Source organism: Saccostrea cucullata, unplaced genomic scaffold, assembly GCF_032062105.1.
Source record: "Saccostrea cucullata isolate Sc308-1 unplaced genomic scaffold, CSIRO_AGI_Scuc_v1 ctg1201, whole genome shotgun sequence".
Taxonomy (NCBI): domain Eukaryota; kingdom Metazoa; phylum Mollusca; class Bivalvia; order Ostreida; family Ostreidae; genus Saccostrea; species Saccostrea cuccullata.
This window is the reverse complement of record NW_026932430.1, coordinates 127151-146590: the sequence shown is the minus strand read 5'-3', so window position 1 is coordinate 146590 and position 19440 is coordinate 127151. Positions and strand designations below refer to the sequence as shown.

General features: G+C 33.8%; 3 protein-coding genes across 3 annotated transcripts; 1 reads left to right on the top strand and 2 right to left on the bottom strand.

Moving 5' to 3' along the window:
* The first annotated feature begins 882 nt into the window (after nt 1–882).
* On the top strand, nt 883–4670 carry LOC134235094 (protein FAM8A1-like). The gene is made up of 5 exons (XM_062717183.1): nt 883–1294; nt 2207–2330; nt 3178–3331; nt 3558–3712; nt 4088–4670. The coding sequence occupies exons 1-5, from the start codon at nt 973–975 to the stop codon at nt 4239–4241; spliced, it is 909 nt and encodes a 302-aa protein (XP_062573167.1). The 5' UTR covers nt 883–972; the 3' UTR covers nt 4242–4670.
* A 1445-nt stretch (nt 4671–6115) lies between these two features.
* Nucleotides 6116–11883, bottom strand: LOC134235124 (uncharacterized). The gene is made up of 7 exons (XM_062717233.1): nt 11816–11883; nt 11656–11715; nt 11409–11494; nt 10161–10223; nt 7999–8092; nt 7202–7345; nt 6116–6717 (listed from the first exon to the last, which is right to left on the bottom strand). Exons 1-7 carry the CDS (start codon nt 11835–11837, stop codon nt 6194–6196), a joined length of 993 nt encoding a protein of 330 aa, XP_062573217.1. The 5' UTR covers nt 11838–11883; the 3' UTR covers nt 6116–6193.
* A 3416-nt stretch (nt 11884–15299) lies between these two features.
* LOC134235122 (uncharacterized) lies at nt 15300–19217 on the bottom strand. The gene is made up of 7 exons (XM_062717232.1): nt 19178–19217; nt 19001–19051; nt 18824–18906; nt 17297–17359; nt 16440–16539; nt 15993–16136; nt 15300–15851 (listed from the first exon to the last, which is right to left on the bottom strand). Exons 1-7 carry the CDS (start codon nt 19188–19190, stop codon nt 15334–15336), a joined length of 972 nt encoding a protein of 323 aa, XP_062573216.1. The 5' UTR covers nt 19191–19217; the 3' UTR covers nt 15300–15333.
* Nucleotides 19218–19440: the final 223 nt, after the last annotated feature.

Genomic DNA, 19440 nt, shown 5'->3' with positions numbered 1-19440 from the left:
ACATAGTGATACTCAAGAGGATGTTCCAGTATGATCAATTATTAAATCGAGGCAGGCTTATGACAGATAAATTAATGTAGAAGGGACTTCAATAACCTCGTTAAAGCCAACATTTTGTTAATCTTATGATCGTTACAGTGTATAATTACCTTGGTGGCAAATATAACCTATCAATGGATTATATTTTATGGCTGACATTTTTCATGCCAAATGTAAAATATGATTATTAGGCTAAATTTGACTACGGAATATTATGCCTACCTGAACAACACATGGTCATACGCCGGGCGTGAGAGCTAGGTCCATTGAGTCCTCTTAGCCGCCTGATCCCATCTACGTAGGTTAATGCTTATCTTGTTCACAGGTTGTTTATAGATTTTTTAAAGATCGATCACTATTCCTTATCTTCATCTTTTCGACCAGTTCTTGTTGACATTAAAAGTAATCATATTTGAAAGAAAATAAAAAAAAATTCATGATGCCGTTTTGTAAATTTTTTTTCTTCACTGGCAAAGAATTAAGTGACTAACTTAGATTGTTTATTGTGTTCCAAATTATTTCAAAACCAACATTTATTCATACATAGCCACATTATCCTGATTTTAATAAAAATTAAAAAAAAAAGTTTGGGGAGGGTTTTAACGAGACCCAGCCTCTCCCTCTTGCTAAATTTCGTGTCTGGACTCAGCTTCTTTTAGTCAAAAAAATTTCATTTTAAAGACCATTTAATTTAACGTTAAATAATCGCACATAGCGAATTTCAATAAACATACCCAAAATCTTATGGATGCATTATCCGGAAACAGAATTTGTTTTACCCTTAAACTAGTATCCCTGTAACCGGAAGTAAACAAAGCTCTATCATCGTCGAACTTCCTAGAAGTGACAGTAAATGTGACTGTTCCCGTGAGTTGGTGAAACTACAGGATAATTTCGCAAGTAATAAACGATTTCGGTGTAAACTTTTCGAGAATGGAAAGTTGTGAAAAAGGTTCAAGTCCAGATACGACAATCCTATCACAACCTAGCAGTGCGCCAGAGAAACCTTATCGGAATTTGAGGGAATATACAGACCAGCTTCACATATGGCTGTATCAGTATCGGATGTGGAGCTCAGTGCAGTCTTTTTCAATGATGTTCCCATTAATGCTAAATAATTGCCAAATTCCTCAGTATTCTAATCCTAACAGTAACTCTATATATACTCAACATACCACCTCGACGTCAGCAGCAAGCAACACCACAACACATAACAGGGCACCAGGCCATTCCCAAGGGGCTCGTATTCAAAGAGGTAACCGTGAATACTTATGCAAATCCACTAATTAGACAATAATTTTGTTGTTTAAGTGAAATCAGTCCAGTCCCCTACCCTAGTTTGTTTATTAAGTGCGTTCCAGATGAGAAACAGCCAGACTGATGTAGCTGAATGCACAGCTACTGAGCTAGGCACCAGAATTTTTATCAATAAGTCACTAAATTAGCCAAATATCGAAAAATTTTACCCCCTTAATGTATTTATATATTGAGGGGGTAGAATTTTTCGATATTTGGCTAATTAAGCAACTTATTGATAAAAATTCAGGTGCCTGTGCTGAATGGTTTGGATAGGGGAGGGTAGTTAGAATGATCTATCTGTGTCTCGGTACAAGCCCTCACCACAGTTAGAATACGTCCCATATACTTGCAATGTAGCAAATCGGAGCGGATTCGCTCCGAAACGATTTTGAAGAAAATAAAAGGATTTGCACTAGAAATAACTACCAAATTAATCAAAACAAACCTTTTTGAGATTGCTTATGCCTTTTATCCCAGAAAATAATCCATCTAAAGACAAAAATCCAATTAATTTTCTTAATGTTTTTCTCTCGCTTCAAATTTACCTGCCATGTTTACATTCGGAACTCTCTAGATTGACTTAAATGCACTGAGTTATAGTGTGTACGAGTTATCACCCATGTTTCTTTTGCTACATTACGAATACACGGAACGAATTCTATCGTTAAACCGGGTCCGTAGGACAATATCATTTTAACGATAGAACGTTCTATCTTAGGGGAGGGCACTCCCACTCAGCCCATCTTCCACTGTCTTTTCCCAAAATATAATGTTTTAATTGAATATATGGTTTTAGGATAAATTAACCCGCAGATATGTGTAAGACATTAATTTGAATTAATCATGTTAATTATTTTCATTATTTCAGTTGGAACTGTATATTCCTTGCCACCATTATGGAAGAGAGTAGCAGCAGAAATAATAGACTTCATTGTATTGTTTTATTTAAAAGTAATGATGACAGTGCTGGTTTTAAGACAAATGGGTTATTTGTAAGTATTCTTGAAGTTTCAAGTTTGAAAATGTGATTAAAAAGGTTATTAATTGATATTTATCAGTGCAGAATAATGAATATACAAAAAATCATTTAGAAATATTTCATAATTTTAGTGTTATATAATGGTTCAGGATATGTATACCTTATTAGCTAAGGTATCTAATCATAAAAGATTTTTGGCTACCCAGCGAGGCAAATCCTCACATCACAGTCTAGTCATGGACCAGTGTTATCTGTCTAATAAAGTTTTATTTATGTCACTGTAAACTAAAGCACCCAAATGTTACTTAATTTAATGATATCATTTGAGAAGTCCTTTATGAAAATATTTCTTAATCTTATATAGATAATTCAGTTATTTCGTTCTAAAGTTATCTCTCCTCTAAGAATGAAATATATGGAGATAACCAACAGTATTCAAGCTCAAAAATCTATAAAACAGTGCAAATCAGGATTCAGGAGCAGAGCAAACACGGACCTCTGAAACATCAGAGGTGGGATCAGGTGCCATGGAAGGGTGAACATCCACTACTTACTGGTCATCTCCGCCGTGTGCTCCTCATCATGAAATCACAGAAAAATCTGTATAAAATATTCAGTGTGTAAATAATGGCCTAACCATAAGTATGAAAAATGTAAGTCAGCATTTGACTTAATGATAGATTTAATTTGCTAACAAGTGCAACCACTATACCAGGGACTCAAAGATAGATTTAGATAAAAAAATTATTCAATACAAGAGTGTATTATTTCATGAATTTATTTAATTGAAAGCTATTAGTATAAGTAATCTTATAAAGTTAAGTTCTTTATTAAACTTTGCCTATTGTTTTTTATTGTAGAAGAGAGGATAATATAATTGAGCTTCCGGCGGACATAATGCCTAAGTTTGACTTTCTGGAGATAACGGAGATGGATGTGGAGAAAGCCTTCAGTATCACGTCAGAACTGATAGCGCTGGAGGTCGTCAACAGGATGATGATCACTGTGTTTGAGGTGAAGACTGGCTTCTGTTATTACGTGTATTTTTTATACTGTAATTATTTACATAAATACATATCCCTGAAATACAGAAAGAGAAAACAGAGGTATTTTATGTTAAGCTTTAAAAAACCTTTCATCTAAAACCATATACTGATATGTATAAAATTAAAATGAAAGCTTTATCTGTGATCTCAATCATTATTGATGTAATCTTGAACATAACCTTTCTTTCTGCCAGACCCTTTGTTTATGTAAAGGCCTGGGTGGAATGGTGGGCGGAGCTACACCAGGCAAGAGGATGCTGGGATTGAAAGTTGTTTCCTGTATACATGTCACACCACAAGCCCAAGGAAAGATATTGGTGTGTCCAGCACGGGATATTGGATTCTTTAGGTAAATATTTCTTTTTTTAAAATACTGAAAAATTTATATTGATAGGTATGCGTTAAATTAAGAGAAAATCATGAAAATTTTGTGTAAACAGTATCACATAGTATCAAATAAAATTTCATGTTATCTTGAGGTTATTAAATATTCAGAATATTAATTTAGATTTCCGAATCAATATTAGTTGAATAGGAATAAATTAATTTATTTAGTATAAAGGGGAAAAAAAAGGATTTTAGCAATAAAATTTGCATGAAAATAGCTGACAACTTCCCTTTTTTTTTTTTTTTTTTTTTTTGAGAAATAGAAATTATATCTCATTGTATGATACATTTCAAAAATAAGCACACTATTAACATTAAATTGTTTCTATTTTTACAGTGCTTTAATAAGATCTGTCATCAAGAACTTTACAATGGCATTCTTTTTCCCTGCTTGTTTGACTGTCTTTATCTTCAAACACAACCGAGCTGCCTATGATATTCTGGCCAAAACTATAGTAGTGGATGCACGGCCAAATCAACAGTTCATCTAACATGCTTCATTGAAGGATTTTTTGTTTACTTTATTATTTTTTTTTTGAATGTGAATAAATTGAGATGTGTTTTTTATTAAGTTGATCATTAAAATATTACTTCTCTGCTGTAGGAACTGTTACACACTTTATTTTAAAGTTTTTGCCTACAGTTCATTCTATTGAATTTAAAGCCTTATTCAACAAATGTTATGCATAATATTAAAAGGTATGGGATGCTTGTGTTAGAGCATCTAAGAAAAAAAATAAGCTTGTTATAAAATTGATTTTATTAAAATAATTCAGGTATTTGTTTGTCACATTGAATGAAGAATAATAATTTTAACAGGGCCCAAAAATTGCACAAGAGGTAATTATGTTCATTATGTTGAGAATTTTTTGTCTTGTCTTTTAAGATATCAATAGTGCCATTAAAATTGTGGAACAATTGTGGAACAATTATTCATTCGTTGTACTGACCTATGGTATACATGTAATACATGTATTAGTAAATGATTTTTTTGATATAAGAAAGTAATAAGGATCTCTCGTGGAGTATGATTGGATATAACTTTATGACTTTTATCTAAAATGTAAATTTTCATATCACAAGCCTTCGGTTACCAGATGAAATTTTTTCTTTTGAAAATCTGCAGAGAGTGTAAAAATCATAAATCAGTTAATTCATTCTATTGCATGCATTTAAGTACACTCAATAGAAAATAGTAATTATTTGCCTAAATCCAATGTAGAATACGAATCATGATTATCAAACCAGAGACGTTTTAAAAATAAAAGAGGTACAATGTAGGATTAGGTGCTTAAGAGAAGCAAACATCCTTCTTGAGTGTTCACACGAGCTGTGAGCTTTCTGTATTGATCAGGTAGAAGTAGTAATATTTAGTCAGTCATGGTATAAAACAATTCTTATAAGACGGAATAATTCCTATATCTCTGATGTTCTGATAAAATATACTATTTGAATGTTCACCTCCTTTGACCTTATTGGTGAACATAAGCATTTATTTCTTCAACATTGAAATAAAAATGGATCAGAAAATTCCAAACTGATATAAAATAAACCGTTTTGGAAAGTTATTTCACTTGCGTTTTACTTTTACGCAGGTGAACATAACATCCAGGCATGTAAAACAAGGGTATGTGTGTGGATTTTGAGGGGGGTGCAGGCGACCTGCCCTTCTCCCAACGCCTTTTTTTTTCCTATGCAAATTTTAACTTTAAATATTCATTGAAAGTTTGGTCTCCCTCAAGAGACCCCCCTCCTAATAAAGTCTGAATTTCAAGAAATCTCATTTTGTTCTTGTCAAAGGTTTTTTCTAGGTACACTGTCAATATTTTTCATAGAAATGTCCCCTTTTCACAATCAACCATATGCACATGTCTAGCATTCATTAATTCTAATATGCATGTAAAGTAGCTTTTAATATTAAAAAAAAAATGCCGCTTGTTATGTTCATTTTAACCTGCTTATCTCAATTCTGAAACTTCAGAAAATAAAAGCACCATAAATGGGATGCATAATACGATGAAATAGCAATCGTTGAAGTACAATATTCATCTCGCCCATGAGTTCGTTTATGAATAAAATAGATGTCGTTAAAATATAAAACAGGCCGGCAAAGAAGTTTACTTTTTACCCCCCCCCCCCCAAAGCAATTTTTGTTGACGATTCTTTGTCTTGATGTAATCTCAGAGTTAATTTATTATGAACATATTCCATGACACACTTTAAATGAGAACAATAATGAATTTATCTCTAAAGAAATCAGAATTTTCTAAACCTTACTCCCATTTGCAATTATTTTTGAATTTTTTAACACATCTCAACCTTGAGCGAACAAACACACAAGTCCTGTTAAGTTTGTAAAGAAAAAATCAAGATATACGCAAAATTACGCATCATCTCACTTCAAAAGGATGTTTTATTTAATGTACACAGAGAAATCAAAATATCATTTGCCATGGTGATCATGATGAGACACCAGACTTTCCAGTCGAATACGACTTAACCAATAATGACCACTACTAGGAACCCTCGCATCCTTTCGTATGAGCAGATCAAAACTGCGATCGTTGTGAAATTGGTTTGTGTTGAGTTTATGAATCTGCCAGTTCAAATCCCAAACAGCGGTGCCATCATATGATTCTTCAATGGTATGATTGTTAAGTAAAATATCAACTCTGCCAAGACCATTAAAGGTTTTACATGCGCTCAGTTGTAAGTTGGTGAGAGGTTCTCCATTTGTACGGAAAGTGATTCTGACGTAACTGGTTGTATCAGCCAGAATGAGGTAGTCATGTCTCGCGTGAGCGTGATTTACCGTGTAATTGTTTTTAACTACAGGGAGTATATGGTAGTATTGCTCCTTAATACTTTGACATATAGAGGGACTAACTCCAGCGGTGTGACGGCATGTCCTGTGTACTGGGTCGTAGTCAAACAGAACAACGTTCTCATACCAGGTACTGGATCGATCTACAGGATAGTGATAAAGAAGTTGATGTCACTATATGTATTCGATGTTATTTTCCTCCTAACATAGAAGTACATGTACTTTGTTCAAATGGCAGTGTTTATCAGCTTGCAAACCGAATTAAATGACAAAATTGCTATTTATCAAAAGTGCAATACTTTTGGTTCATATCAACATCGTTTTATATGATTCGTTTATAAAATACAAAATCCGATGAAAATACTTAATATGACTGTCGAGATTTGTTTTATTTCATGCATTTTAGTGATGTTTTCTTTTCATCCATATCGGTAAGTACTGTATGTATTGTACTATTGATAAATTGTGATTACAACATTTAATTTGGTTCGCAAGTGTCGAAAATTAACTCCAGTTGGAGACGGCGAAATTTCCAGTTTTTGTAATGGCGCCTGTTCTGATGTTTACCTGGCACGTAAAGTATCAAAATAAAAAAAGCCTGGAAAACGTCAGATATTTCGGACTAACCTCTACAGAGGCCACACGACTTTCTACAGTACTGGGCCGTCTCACAATCACTGCATATTGCCGCTAGGGCGGCAGGATCACGACAATCAGGGGCGGAGACATCGCCACAGGGCGTGGACGACGGCACTTGAAAATGATCCACATCTATAAAATAAATGTGATCCATGAATAATTACTAGAATACAAGATTGAATCAAAAATTAAAATTTCCTTATTAAAAATGTGATTTACTTTAATGCATGAATAATTAAACGTAAGTTTACTGCGAATTAGCTTCGCTTAGCGTTCACACGGAGAATTTAAAATTAGTTTACTTCGAATTAGTTTACTGCGCGTTTATATACTTCGCATTAGTGTGAACGCTAAAATAATCGAAGCTAATTCGAATTAAATTCTGACGCATGCTTAATGACAAAATTTAGTCAAATGCTACTTCTCGATGGTCAGCTATTGGTACTTGTGCTATTTTTGAGTGAAAAACTAAAAAAAATTGTGAATCATTAATTTCAGACACTTTGTCATTATGCCAAATTGATCTGCTTCAGAATAAGGTGACGTGATTTGCAAATGACGTCATAATAGCCGTGCTGACGCCAGGCTGCAGAAGTAAAATTTTAATTCGCATTAGTTTACTTCGCATTAGCTTTCGTGTGAACGCAATTTAATTCGCATTAGTTTGATTCGCATTAGTTTACTTCGCATTAATTTACTGCGAATTAAATTCTCCGTGTGAACAGGGCATAAATAAGCGCTTTTTATGACTTGTGAATGTATTTTTTTTCATTTTAATTTCATACCTATGTTGCAAATCTCTTTAGGGCAAAATTCTATGTTATAAGACGTCACGTCTCTTTTTCCTAGAACACCCTGCCCAGACGAACAATCTGGTTTCTGTGGGTAAAAATATAACTTTCTGAATAGATAATTAACAATCGATTATTTCTGATATCTGCATAATTGTATTATCATAAATGTTCTAGTCAACAATTACAATATTAAAATTCATTTTTTACTCTTTTGAACAACTGGAAACTGATTTAATATCGACAATAATTTGTCTTAGAATGAGGTCGCCCGCGTGGCGCAGTGGTTAGAGCGTCTGCTATGGATCTAGAGTCGCGAAGTAAGGAGACAATCCTTACGTCGCGGGTTCGAATCCCATTGTGGGACGTGGAGACCGGTCCTTCGGATGAGACCACATAAACCGAGGTCCCGTGTCGCAGTAGGTGCTGCCACGAAAAAGATCCCTCCCTGCTCAATGGCCCTAAGTGCCGAGTAAAGGACAAACTTTGCAGGTCTCCACCGGCAAGTGGTGGCGTCTCCATATGAGTGAAAAATTCTGGAGAGGGACGTTAAACAATATACAATCAATCGTAGAATGAGTAACTTAATGATGATACATCTACTAAAGGCAATTACAACATCAGACAGTAAAGGAAGTATAATATAGCTAGTACAGGCAATGACAACACAACACAGTAAAGGAAGTATAATATAGCTAGTACAGGCAATGACAACACAAGACAGTAAAGGAAGTATAATATAGCTAGTACAGGCAATGACAACACAAGACAATAAAGGAAGTATAATATAGCTACTACAGACAATGTCATAACAAGTCAGTAAAGGAAGTATAATATAGCTACTACAGGCAACGGCAACACAAGACAGTAAAGGAAGTATAATATACTATAGTATATAGCTTTTACAGGCAATGACAACATAAGACAGTAAACGAAGTATAATATAGCTATTACAGGCAATGACAACATAAGGTAGTAAAGGAAGTATAATATAGCTACCACAGGCAATGACAACACAAGGTAGCAAAGGAAGTATAATATAGCTACTACAGGCAATGACAACACAACACAGTAAAGGAAGTGTAACATAGCTATTACAGACAATGACAATACAAGACAGTACAGGAAGCATAATATAGCTGGTATAGGCTATGACAACACTAAACAGTTAGAAGGATGATATATCTACTACAGACAATGGCAAGACATTTGTAGAAAAATGATGTAGCTACTACTTGCTGTGAGAACACAACACAGTAAAAAATAGATCACATCTATTTAGCCACTAAAGGCAACACAATACAAGTAAACTTCATGTATGGAAGGAAAGGAAGTTGATAGGGCTACCAAACGCAAGAGCATTTCTTAAGAAATTTCCTAATCAGATATACAACTCTCAGTGAGGTATTCATAATATTCTGGAGATTCAGTTAAGGTTTGTGAAATCATCGTTTAAATCAAAAGTTAATCTATCAAGCATTAAGACAACATCTGAACAACGACTTAAGAAAATATATGGAAATATGTATCATATCTATAGATGTTTAACTTATATACTTTTAGATTTATAAACTGCCATTAGAACACAGGCACCTGAAGTATGGATAATACCCCCCCCCCTTTTTTATGAAAAAAAAATGTAAGAATGTATAATATCTCAAAAATATAAAATTTCCCCGTCAAACACATCTATATGTCGTTATATGCAAGCAGATTGTACTTTTTCTCACGTTTAAAGAATGACCCCATTCGGTATAATAAAAATACACGTATTTTTATTATACCGAATAAGGCCATTCTTGAAACGTGAGAAAAAGTACAATCTGCTTGCATATAACTATAGATTTTGACGGGGAAATTTTATATTTTTGAATATTATACACTCTTACATTTTTTTTTATTAAAAAAAGGGGGGGGGGTATTATCCATACTTCAGGTGCCTGTGATTAGAAGAGACCCGACAGAAATATGAAAACTGATTTAGCAGTGAACGTTTACTTATTAAGAAAATCTTTTGTGCTTGTTTCAGTGGAAAAGGGGGCATGTGAAAAAGCTCAAGAAATAGAATGTTTATCGAAATGGATTAGATTAACTTGTAATCATATTTTTAACACCTAATATTTAAAGAATATTTTGAGAACTTTTCAAAGTAATACCTTAGCACAGCCAAAGTTCTTCACTTTAGATCCTGTTGAAAGAGTTGTAGTATTCACGTAGCACTAAAATAAACAAGTTTCATTCATCGCACAGCCAGTCTTGAATATCTATGTTCATTTAAATATCAAATGAGAAAGTCATGTTTCAGATATCGTTTAATGGCCAAGCTGAATTCTGACTGAATGTGAATTTTAGCTCACCTGAGCTGAGAGCTCAAGTGAGCTTTTCTGATCACCCATTGCCCGTCGTGTGTCCGTCCGTCTGTAACGTTTTCACATTTTCAACATCTCAAGAACCACTGGGCCAATTATAACCAAACTTGTACAAAGCATCCTTGGGTGAAGGGGAGTTTAAATTATAAAAGTGAAGGGTCATGTCTCCTGACAAGGGGAATCCATCAATAAAAGATAGAGTGGGGTAAAAATCTTCTCAAGAATCTCATTGGGCCAGAAAAGCTGAAACTTATGTATAAGCATATTGGGGTAGTTCAAAATTGTTCAAATCATGACCCCGGTCGTAAGGAGGACCTCAGTAGGAAATGCAAGCTTTACATTGAGATATATAGAAAAAAATGTATAAAAATCTTCTTCTCAAGTGCCGCTGTGACAAAAAAGCTGAAACTTATGTGGAAGCATTCTTGAGTAGTGTAGATTCAAATTGTTTAAATCATGATCCTCACGGGTAGGACGGGCCACAATAGATTTTACAAGGTAGAAAATCTGGTAAAAAATAAAGTTTGAGCGATGTGGCCCATGAGGCTCTTAAATTGTTTATATAAAACAGGCGCGGATCCAGAAATTTTTTCCAGGGGGGGGGTCCACCCCAGTCAAAAAAAAAATCCAATCCCAATATTTCTTGACAAGCCAAAAAAAACAAAAAAAAAAAAACAAAAAAAAAACATCTAAACTCGCCCAAAAGTCAAAAACCTATTTCGTGGGGGTTGGGTGGGGTGGGGTGGGGATAGTCTATGACTTCTATTGCCTCAAATCTTTCACTTTTCATATCGATTTCACACCTATTCCCGTTTACCAGGGGGTCAGCGTTTTCCAAGGGGGGTCCATGGTAACTTTTTCCTTGCTTTAGTATATACATTTTTTAACCTTGTAAATTCCACGGGGGGTCCTGACCCCCCCCCCCCTCTAGATCCGCGCATGTTAAAGAAATAAATTGTCTAAATTGTTCTAATTCCCTATCTAATGTAGTTATATTAATTGTAGAAAATGATAAGAGAGTAAAATACTAGTAACCTCATGTGCGCATTCCACAAGGTTGATACATCGGTCAATGTTTGATTGTGTAACTCCAGAACAACGGAGACAATGAAGAATGGGAGCTGAATTTAAAATATATTTTAATTCATTACTTTTATAAATATGAAGGGAGTATAGTATTCGTTAATTCTGAATAAACGTACGTCCATGCATGCAAGAAGTTACTAAGTATATTTCCTAGAATGATCAGAGCAGTTCGAAAAAAAAAACAACAACTACTCACATGTGTTTTGTCCACAAACAATTGACCAAAGAAAGCAAGGCAAGGAAAGGTAACTCCAGTCTAGTTTGAAAATTTAGACATTTAAAACAATCATTAACTCTCATTTACTTTATTTTTTCTCCAAATTTGATGATTAAAAGGAAAATAACATTTAGCTTACATTTCATAGCCAGTCTGTTCATAAATCCACACAAGAGTGCGAGAATCAGGTTCACTTAATCTATAAAGTTACCTGTCGAAGATAATTATTTTGGGAACCAGTACTTGATGAAATAAATCTTACAAAGTAGTATTGCTCTAGATTTACATTTATTTCGTTTTTCATCAAAGGACGGGTCATTAATATTTGGATTTCTTATTTACACATTTCTTTAAATCAAGAAGACAATATTACTTAGTGATGGTATCAGTGAAATTAAATTTAACTATTTTATATTAGAGACAAGGTCAGGTCAAGGTCATTACCTTTTTCCTGGACATTTTCAGTAAAAAATTACTGTTGCCAATTATGCGATCCCTACCTGTATTTCAAAAGATTGATTTTTTGCATGAAAAGATGCCATCATAAAGGGCCTATTAGATGATTTAACCAAATTGACATAAATAATTTAAGTAAAATTGTTGGCTAATCCGAATTTTCTCTACTTTTCTTAAATTTTTAGAATAAATGAGTTGCTTTTTCTATTTCAATTTTTCTGATTTTCACATATGGTAAAGTTGTCACATAAAGATACAAAATGATACAAAAACAAAAAGTTTTGATCGTTTACTAAGAGAGAAAAATATTTTTTATGGATTTTTGGCTCAAATCTTGTCTCAGATTGGAAGCTTGTAAAAGCTTACACAGTTCTAGTTTGTTTGAAAAATCATATTTATTTGATATGTTTAGGAAATTTAGTCCCTTATTATTAATTAAACTTACATTTGAAAAGTTCTTGAAGTCTTTGTGTAAAAATCATAACTAAATTCATTGTTGTATAATAATTTTGAGAGGAGAAAAGAAGATATTTTCATACGCCACCCTTCCGCCAAAAATATAGTCCCTGCAAGTTTTCAAACGCGGTTTTCCATTTCTATTTAAAGTTGTACAATTGTGATGAAGAAAGAGAAGTAGGGTCTTTTAAATCTCTTACACCTAAATATATAAAACATATCAGCAAATGTACTTTGAATATTTCACCGAACAGAAACCATAGAAGAATCCTACCTTAATACTACTGTAGTTTATTTTTTAAAGATCCCCCAGAATAATTTTCCCGAAATAATTAATGCAGGATGGACTTTGATTAAAAGGTATTGCTTTCCTCAATTGCAAAATAAGACATGTGGAAAATATGAAACATTTACTCACCGTAAATACCTAAAATTGCCACAATAAGAGATATTGAAACATGTTAAACGTGATGAGTCAGAAATAGATTTGACTTTGTTTGATAGATATGTCCTTTTATTGCCGACAACAAGGTCGTGTTTCTCAGAACATAAAGATATTAGTTGCACATACGTGATGATCGCTGAAGACGACTCATTTAAATATATGAAATTAATACCTCTAAGACAGGTCCTTCAAACTGACTAAAAATATAAGTAATACGTACATGTGTATATGTAAGAAAGACGTGTTCTCTGAAAGGTTAGGTCGTATATGCCTTATTTCAATAATGAGTTAACACGTGAACAAGATGGATTTAAAGACGAAGGACGCAATTGTTTCAAACTGTTTTCGGAGAGCAGGTCTTTCAGCAATCCATAGGGATGTCCATGGGCAAAAATATGTTTCTTTATTAGAAGATGAAAATTTTTCCATTGATTTCGAAATAAGATCACAAATGTACAGATTCTGCCACAAATATTTGTCTGTTTCATATTTGTATCTTTTACTTGATATTAATTACTTAATTGCAAATTAACAACCAAATTAAATGAACATCGAATATTGACATCAGCTTTTCTATAGTCAATTCTTATACCTGATGCAGCAACATTCAATTATCATCTGCATTTGAGCATCTATAGTCTTTCCATTAGAACATTCAAAACCAAGACATGCTACAGACTTATGGTGGATATCAGGAGGGTTTCCGCGGTAAATTTTATGGTTGTTTATTAAATAATGACTTTGTTCGAAATACAGTCCAGCGTTGGGTCATGATTCGTACCAGTTATTATTCCGTGGAATGAAATATATGGAGATAACGAACAGCATTCAAACTCTAAAGTCGATTTCAATACATAAATCAGGAGCATAACAAACATAGACACCTAAAACATCACAGGTGGGTTCAGCAGCCATAGAAGAGTGAGCATACCCTGCAGACCGGTCACATCCGTTGTGTGCCTCTTGCTATGGTCGGAAAATAAGGAAAAATCCGTCGACAATTCAGTATGTTGTTAAAGACTGACAATTAGATTGAAAATATTCAGTCAGCATTTGACCTTTTATAGAATTGTATTTGCTGACAAGTTCAGTGTTTCAACCATAGAACTTACGAAATGATGAATTTAATCGAGACTGTTGATATTTTTTCCAACTGTTCGTACGTATAGCATGCTCTTGCGTTTCGAATTAAATGAGATATCAACCCCGTGTGCAAGTGATAAGGGTATATTGCTGCATAAGTAAAGAGAGTTGACGATTGAAAAGTTAGTCATCACGTTTATCATAAATGCTGTTAAGTTACCATTAACGTTCTTTTCCAGTAAAATTTCCAACTATGAAACAGGTGTGTCAGACTGTTAACTTATAATACAATGTTGAGTTGAAGGTCATAGCAAGAGTTTTTCTTCTCATATTTAAGATTTAGAATAAAGTCTGCTTCATGTGAAAACAAAAACAGGTCTGCTACATGTAATAACGGATAGCAATTGATACCCATGTGAATTCTAGCAGATTGTCGAAAGACCTGGCTTCAGGATCATGAAACATCTTAAGCTCAAGTCTGTATGTTGCATTAATATGTTGTAGAAGTCAGAGTAAAATTAAGGTATTCTAAAATGCTCCTTAACAAAACCAAAAGTCAAACAGAAACTCAACCATCTTTTAAAGATAATCTTTAGAGTACTGTAAATCCAGTTTTATTCGCCTGTGAGCAATATTCGCGAGTTCTGCGACTTTCTTTTGCTCGTGAATATTAATCCCCACGGATCATTAATTTTGTTGTATTACTAGTATTTTACAGAATTCTCTCTAGGTCGCTAAAAATAATCGTAGCGGATTGATTTGAAACTGCCAAATCACGAATCAAAATAATTGGTTTACATTCGTGTGTGAAGGCAACACACATGTATTTTATGCTAAATTTAGCAGTTTTCTCTTTTCTGTTAGTATAGGTATGGTAATTCTAATTCATACTAATTTTGACAGCAGATTACTTTGCTTACTTTAGCAAATCAAGAGCTTCTCAAAGGAAGGGATGCTTACTGCTCCCAGAATCTGATCCTATATCTGGTGTTTCCGTAGTTCCATGTCATTGTTCTTTATTTAGATTTATATATATCGTATATTTAGGAGTGTTTTTACTGTTTCTTACAAGCATCTTTTTATTTTTGTACTTGTTAATAGAGTGGCTGTTATTCCTGACGCAAGATCAACAGTGAGATGTACACTGCTTTCTCATTAAAAATTAAAAGCGATGAAATAAACACCTGTTATGAAGTTTTCATAAAATTTTATTGAAATTAATGAATATGATGTGCAACGATGCTCTCAACTCTGATACGGCTTATCCAGTAATGACCATAGCTGTGAGTAACGCTGTCTTTTTGGATTTTCAAGTCGAAGGTACTTGTATTATTTAAATTGAATGTATTCAGCTTGTGGATTTGCCATCTCAGATTCCATACATCTGTCCCCGTGTATGATTGCTTAATCGCGTTGTTATTCAGCAAGATGTCGACTCGCCCATGTCCAGTTGTTTGACATGCACTGAGCTGAATACTCGTGAGAGGTTCTCCATTTGTCCGGAAGTTGAGATTGATATAACTGTCGTGGTAGGGTAGGATTAGGTAGTCGTGTTTGGCGTGCGCGTGATTCAGGGTCGTGTTATTTTCCATCACTGGTACTATTTTATGGTTACTTTGTGTGATGCTTCGGCAGATGGTAGGGTCAACTGAAGAACTGTGTCGACAAGTCCTGTGGACTGGGTCATAATCAAACAGGACGACATTCTCGTACCACACGCCATTGTGTGCATTATCTGTAAAAAGGAAGAAAGTTAACATAAACGAAATTGGTTTTAAAAAGTATATTTTAATGTCTAGTCAGTCAATGTAATGATATAGACATATATTAACTATGGATAGCACAGATATGTTCAGTAAAAAGCCACATCTCTTACTTTGGCAGATTCCGCATGATTTCCTGCAGTACTGAGCATATTCGCAGTCACTACAAAGGACTGAGAGCTTGGAATGATCGTGACACTCCGTGGGTGTAGCATCCACACACGGATCTGTGCTGGGTTCCTGGAAGCGGCTTAAATCTGTAATGTTATATATACTGACTACTCAATGTGAGCTCTATAAAATGATATACATTATGTCTTCTGGATGTTTAAGGCAACTGTGTATCCCAATTTTAACTACTGTAAATTTCATATTTTCCCATTTAACCTTAAATAACTAGTCACATTCGCGTATGGTATTAATTAAAAGTAATACATGTTAAAAATGTTAAAAATAACATTTTCCTTTTGCCTTCCTAAGAATTTTTTAGTTCTTCTGAAGCGATGCTCGTTACTACAGATGTCTACAAACTAGTGCTTAGAGAGAAATGCTGGTATCACCTGAGTTACATAGTTCCTTTTTACAGAATGTGGTCCGTGTTGTTTGGGTTGTCGCTTGTCTTCTTCCCACAGCAGAGGGCGGCAGCATACAATCTTGTCTCTAGAAGTAAAAATAATCTTTAGAGTGAGAATAAAAAACTCATTAACTAATGGGGTAACTGGATATTATAATTTGATATCGTAATTGCCTTGTCATTGCTCTGACATAGCTCATTTCCTCAAATTCTATACACTAAGCAGGCAATAATGATGATCATACACTAACTGCATTTCCGAGCTTTGGGGGAGGGATGGGACCCATTTGGGGGTGGGATGGGGAGGGGAGGGATGGGATCGTTTATGGGGATTTAATTTCATCGTTTGAGAAGTTTGAGTTGTATGTATTTGAGACCTGACATTCCATGATAAAAATGAATTAATCTATTTCTTGTTCCTCGAAAACAATATAAGGTTCGTAAACCCTCTGTTCACTTATATAAAAAGTTGCTGGGACCTTAATGATTTTCCAAAAGAAATATATTTTATAAGTAAAATACAAACAATTATAACATAGCTTGCGGGGCAAAATTCAACAAAAAAGATACTTGAACATGGCAAATCTATAATGGAATAATAGACATTTTTGTCATTTAGAGTTATCTCTCTTATCAGAGTATCGATGAACCTTAAACTCCACCAAAATTAGTAATTAGGTACATCTTTAAGTTATTTAACTTTGACCAAGAATTTGTAAAACTTATACTCTGATATAGACTTTTTTATATAATTTTTACAAATAGAGAGTATCAATTTCTAAAGGGAACACTGGAATACTGTTCTTTAGAGTTGTTTGACATCTGGTAAAGTTTTATACTTACTGGGGCGCATCCAAAATTCCTAACCACTGAGCCGTCCGTCGAAGTTGTTGTCGACACGTAACACTGGAACATAAATATTACATACACACGCAACCTCATTATTATCAAATGTTCAAATTTACATGCGGTTCTGCTATTTTAAAAATACTTTTGAAAATAATGTTAAATTTTTTTTAATGATGTTGAATAAATATATTTTAAATCAGTCTCAGATGTAAAAAATAAATTGTATCTGTTGGGTAATCATGCCGTAGACATGCATGAAGTTTATAAACCAGAGCTCTTCCCTAGAACTTTCCCAACAAAAATACTGTAAATAACATTGTTAACTAAAGCATATTTAACTTTTCCCGAAAGTTTCATAATATTAATCATTCAATATTTAATAGTATTAAAAATTTCAAAGTCGTTGCTACAATGCGTCAATCAAAGTATTTTTCAGTGAATAAAAGAATTAATTTCCAAAATTCAAAAAATAATGCCTACAGCACATTTAAGAATAAAAACTGTGTATATTATTACTATTAAACTTTAGTTTACCAATGTAACTATGACGTGTATCTCTAGAAAAAAGTTTTCTGAATTTAATAATGGACAAACAAATAGTATTTGTGAAATATGTATGGAGATAACAAACGGTATTCAAGTTCAAAAGTCCATTAATACAATATTCATAACGAGCAGAGCAAACACGGCCCTATGAACATTAAAGATGGGATCAGGTGCCATGGAGGATTGAGCATCCCCTGTCGATGGTACACTCGCCGTGTGCTCCTTGTTATTATCGGGAGAAAACAGAAATACCCGTTGACAATTCAGTCTGTAAATATTGGACTAAAAACGCACAAAAAACTCAGTCAGCATTTGGCTTAATGATAGATTGTATTTGCTGACAAGGTCATTGTATCGACCATAGAAATTGCGGAATAATGACTTTAAATGAGACTGTTGATATTCTTGTTTAGTCAACTTATTTGTCAATAACTTACCACGTTTTAAAAATTATCAGACTCAGGACATGCTCTTGCATATCGAAATAAATGAGAGATATAGACCCCTTATGTAGGGCGAAAGGGTATATTGCTGCATAAGTTAACAAATTAAAGTTAAAGCCATCATAAAACTTCATTGTTATGTTGCTATTAACGTCCAAATATGAACCAGTTGTGTCAGACTCTGTGGTGTTTTTAATTTCAAGCTATGAACCAGTTGTGTCAGACTCTGTGGTGTTTTTAATTTCAAGCTCACTCGGCTATAATATCTCAATATATGAATGGAAATAACTTTTGTTTATTGATAATATGTCGTCGATATAATTATCAAAATGTCGAGTTGAAAGTCACAGCAATTGTTTTCTTCTCATGTATAAAATTGTTAATAAATTGCCTCATATAAATTGAGCTTCTCCCATTGCTAAGAATTTACAACTAAGCTTCCCATTGCTTCTGGAAAACAAGCCCAAAGACAAATTCGGGATCCGCCCCTGACAACAAATTACTGTTCACATTTAAAAATATCTTCACGAACCTCACTGGAACATTCACTTAGATAAACACAAGGATCCATGCCATTCTTTACATTTCTGCACAGCAAACAGTGAAGAATTGGATCTAAGTAATCGAAAAAATAAAGAGAATCTTGACTCATTTGTGATGTTTAAATCGCTATCATTCAATTTTAATTGAAGGAAAAAAAAATAATCACCTGGATCTGCCAATGTCAGGGTCCATATTGTACCAATCACAATTAGACAGTCTGTGTATTTATATAAATAATAAAATTCAATGAGCGAAATTCATGAAAACTAAACAAAAATTTCCTAAGCAAGATTCTATATAAAGCTGTCAGAAAAAAATATATGGAACAATAATAGACCCTTACTGATTCCGACCATTTTTGAGTTACTCAATAGCAACTGATAAGATACTACAAAAGTCATGTAGTTCCAATCAGGGCTAACCAGGTCATGAAAATTACTAGTATTTGTCAAATGTATGGAACTTTTTTATCAAAAGATGGGAAAAAACATATATTAGAATTTTCTGTACCTACAATTACAAATTGTACATCTATATCTGTACCTACAATTACAAATTGTACATCTATATATGTACTTACAATTACTAATTGTACATCTATATCTG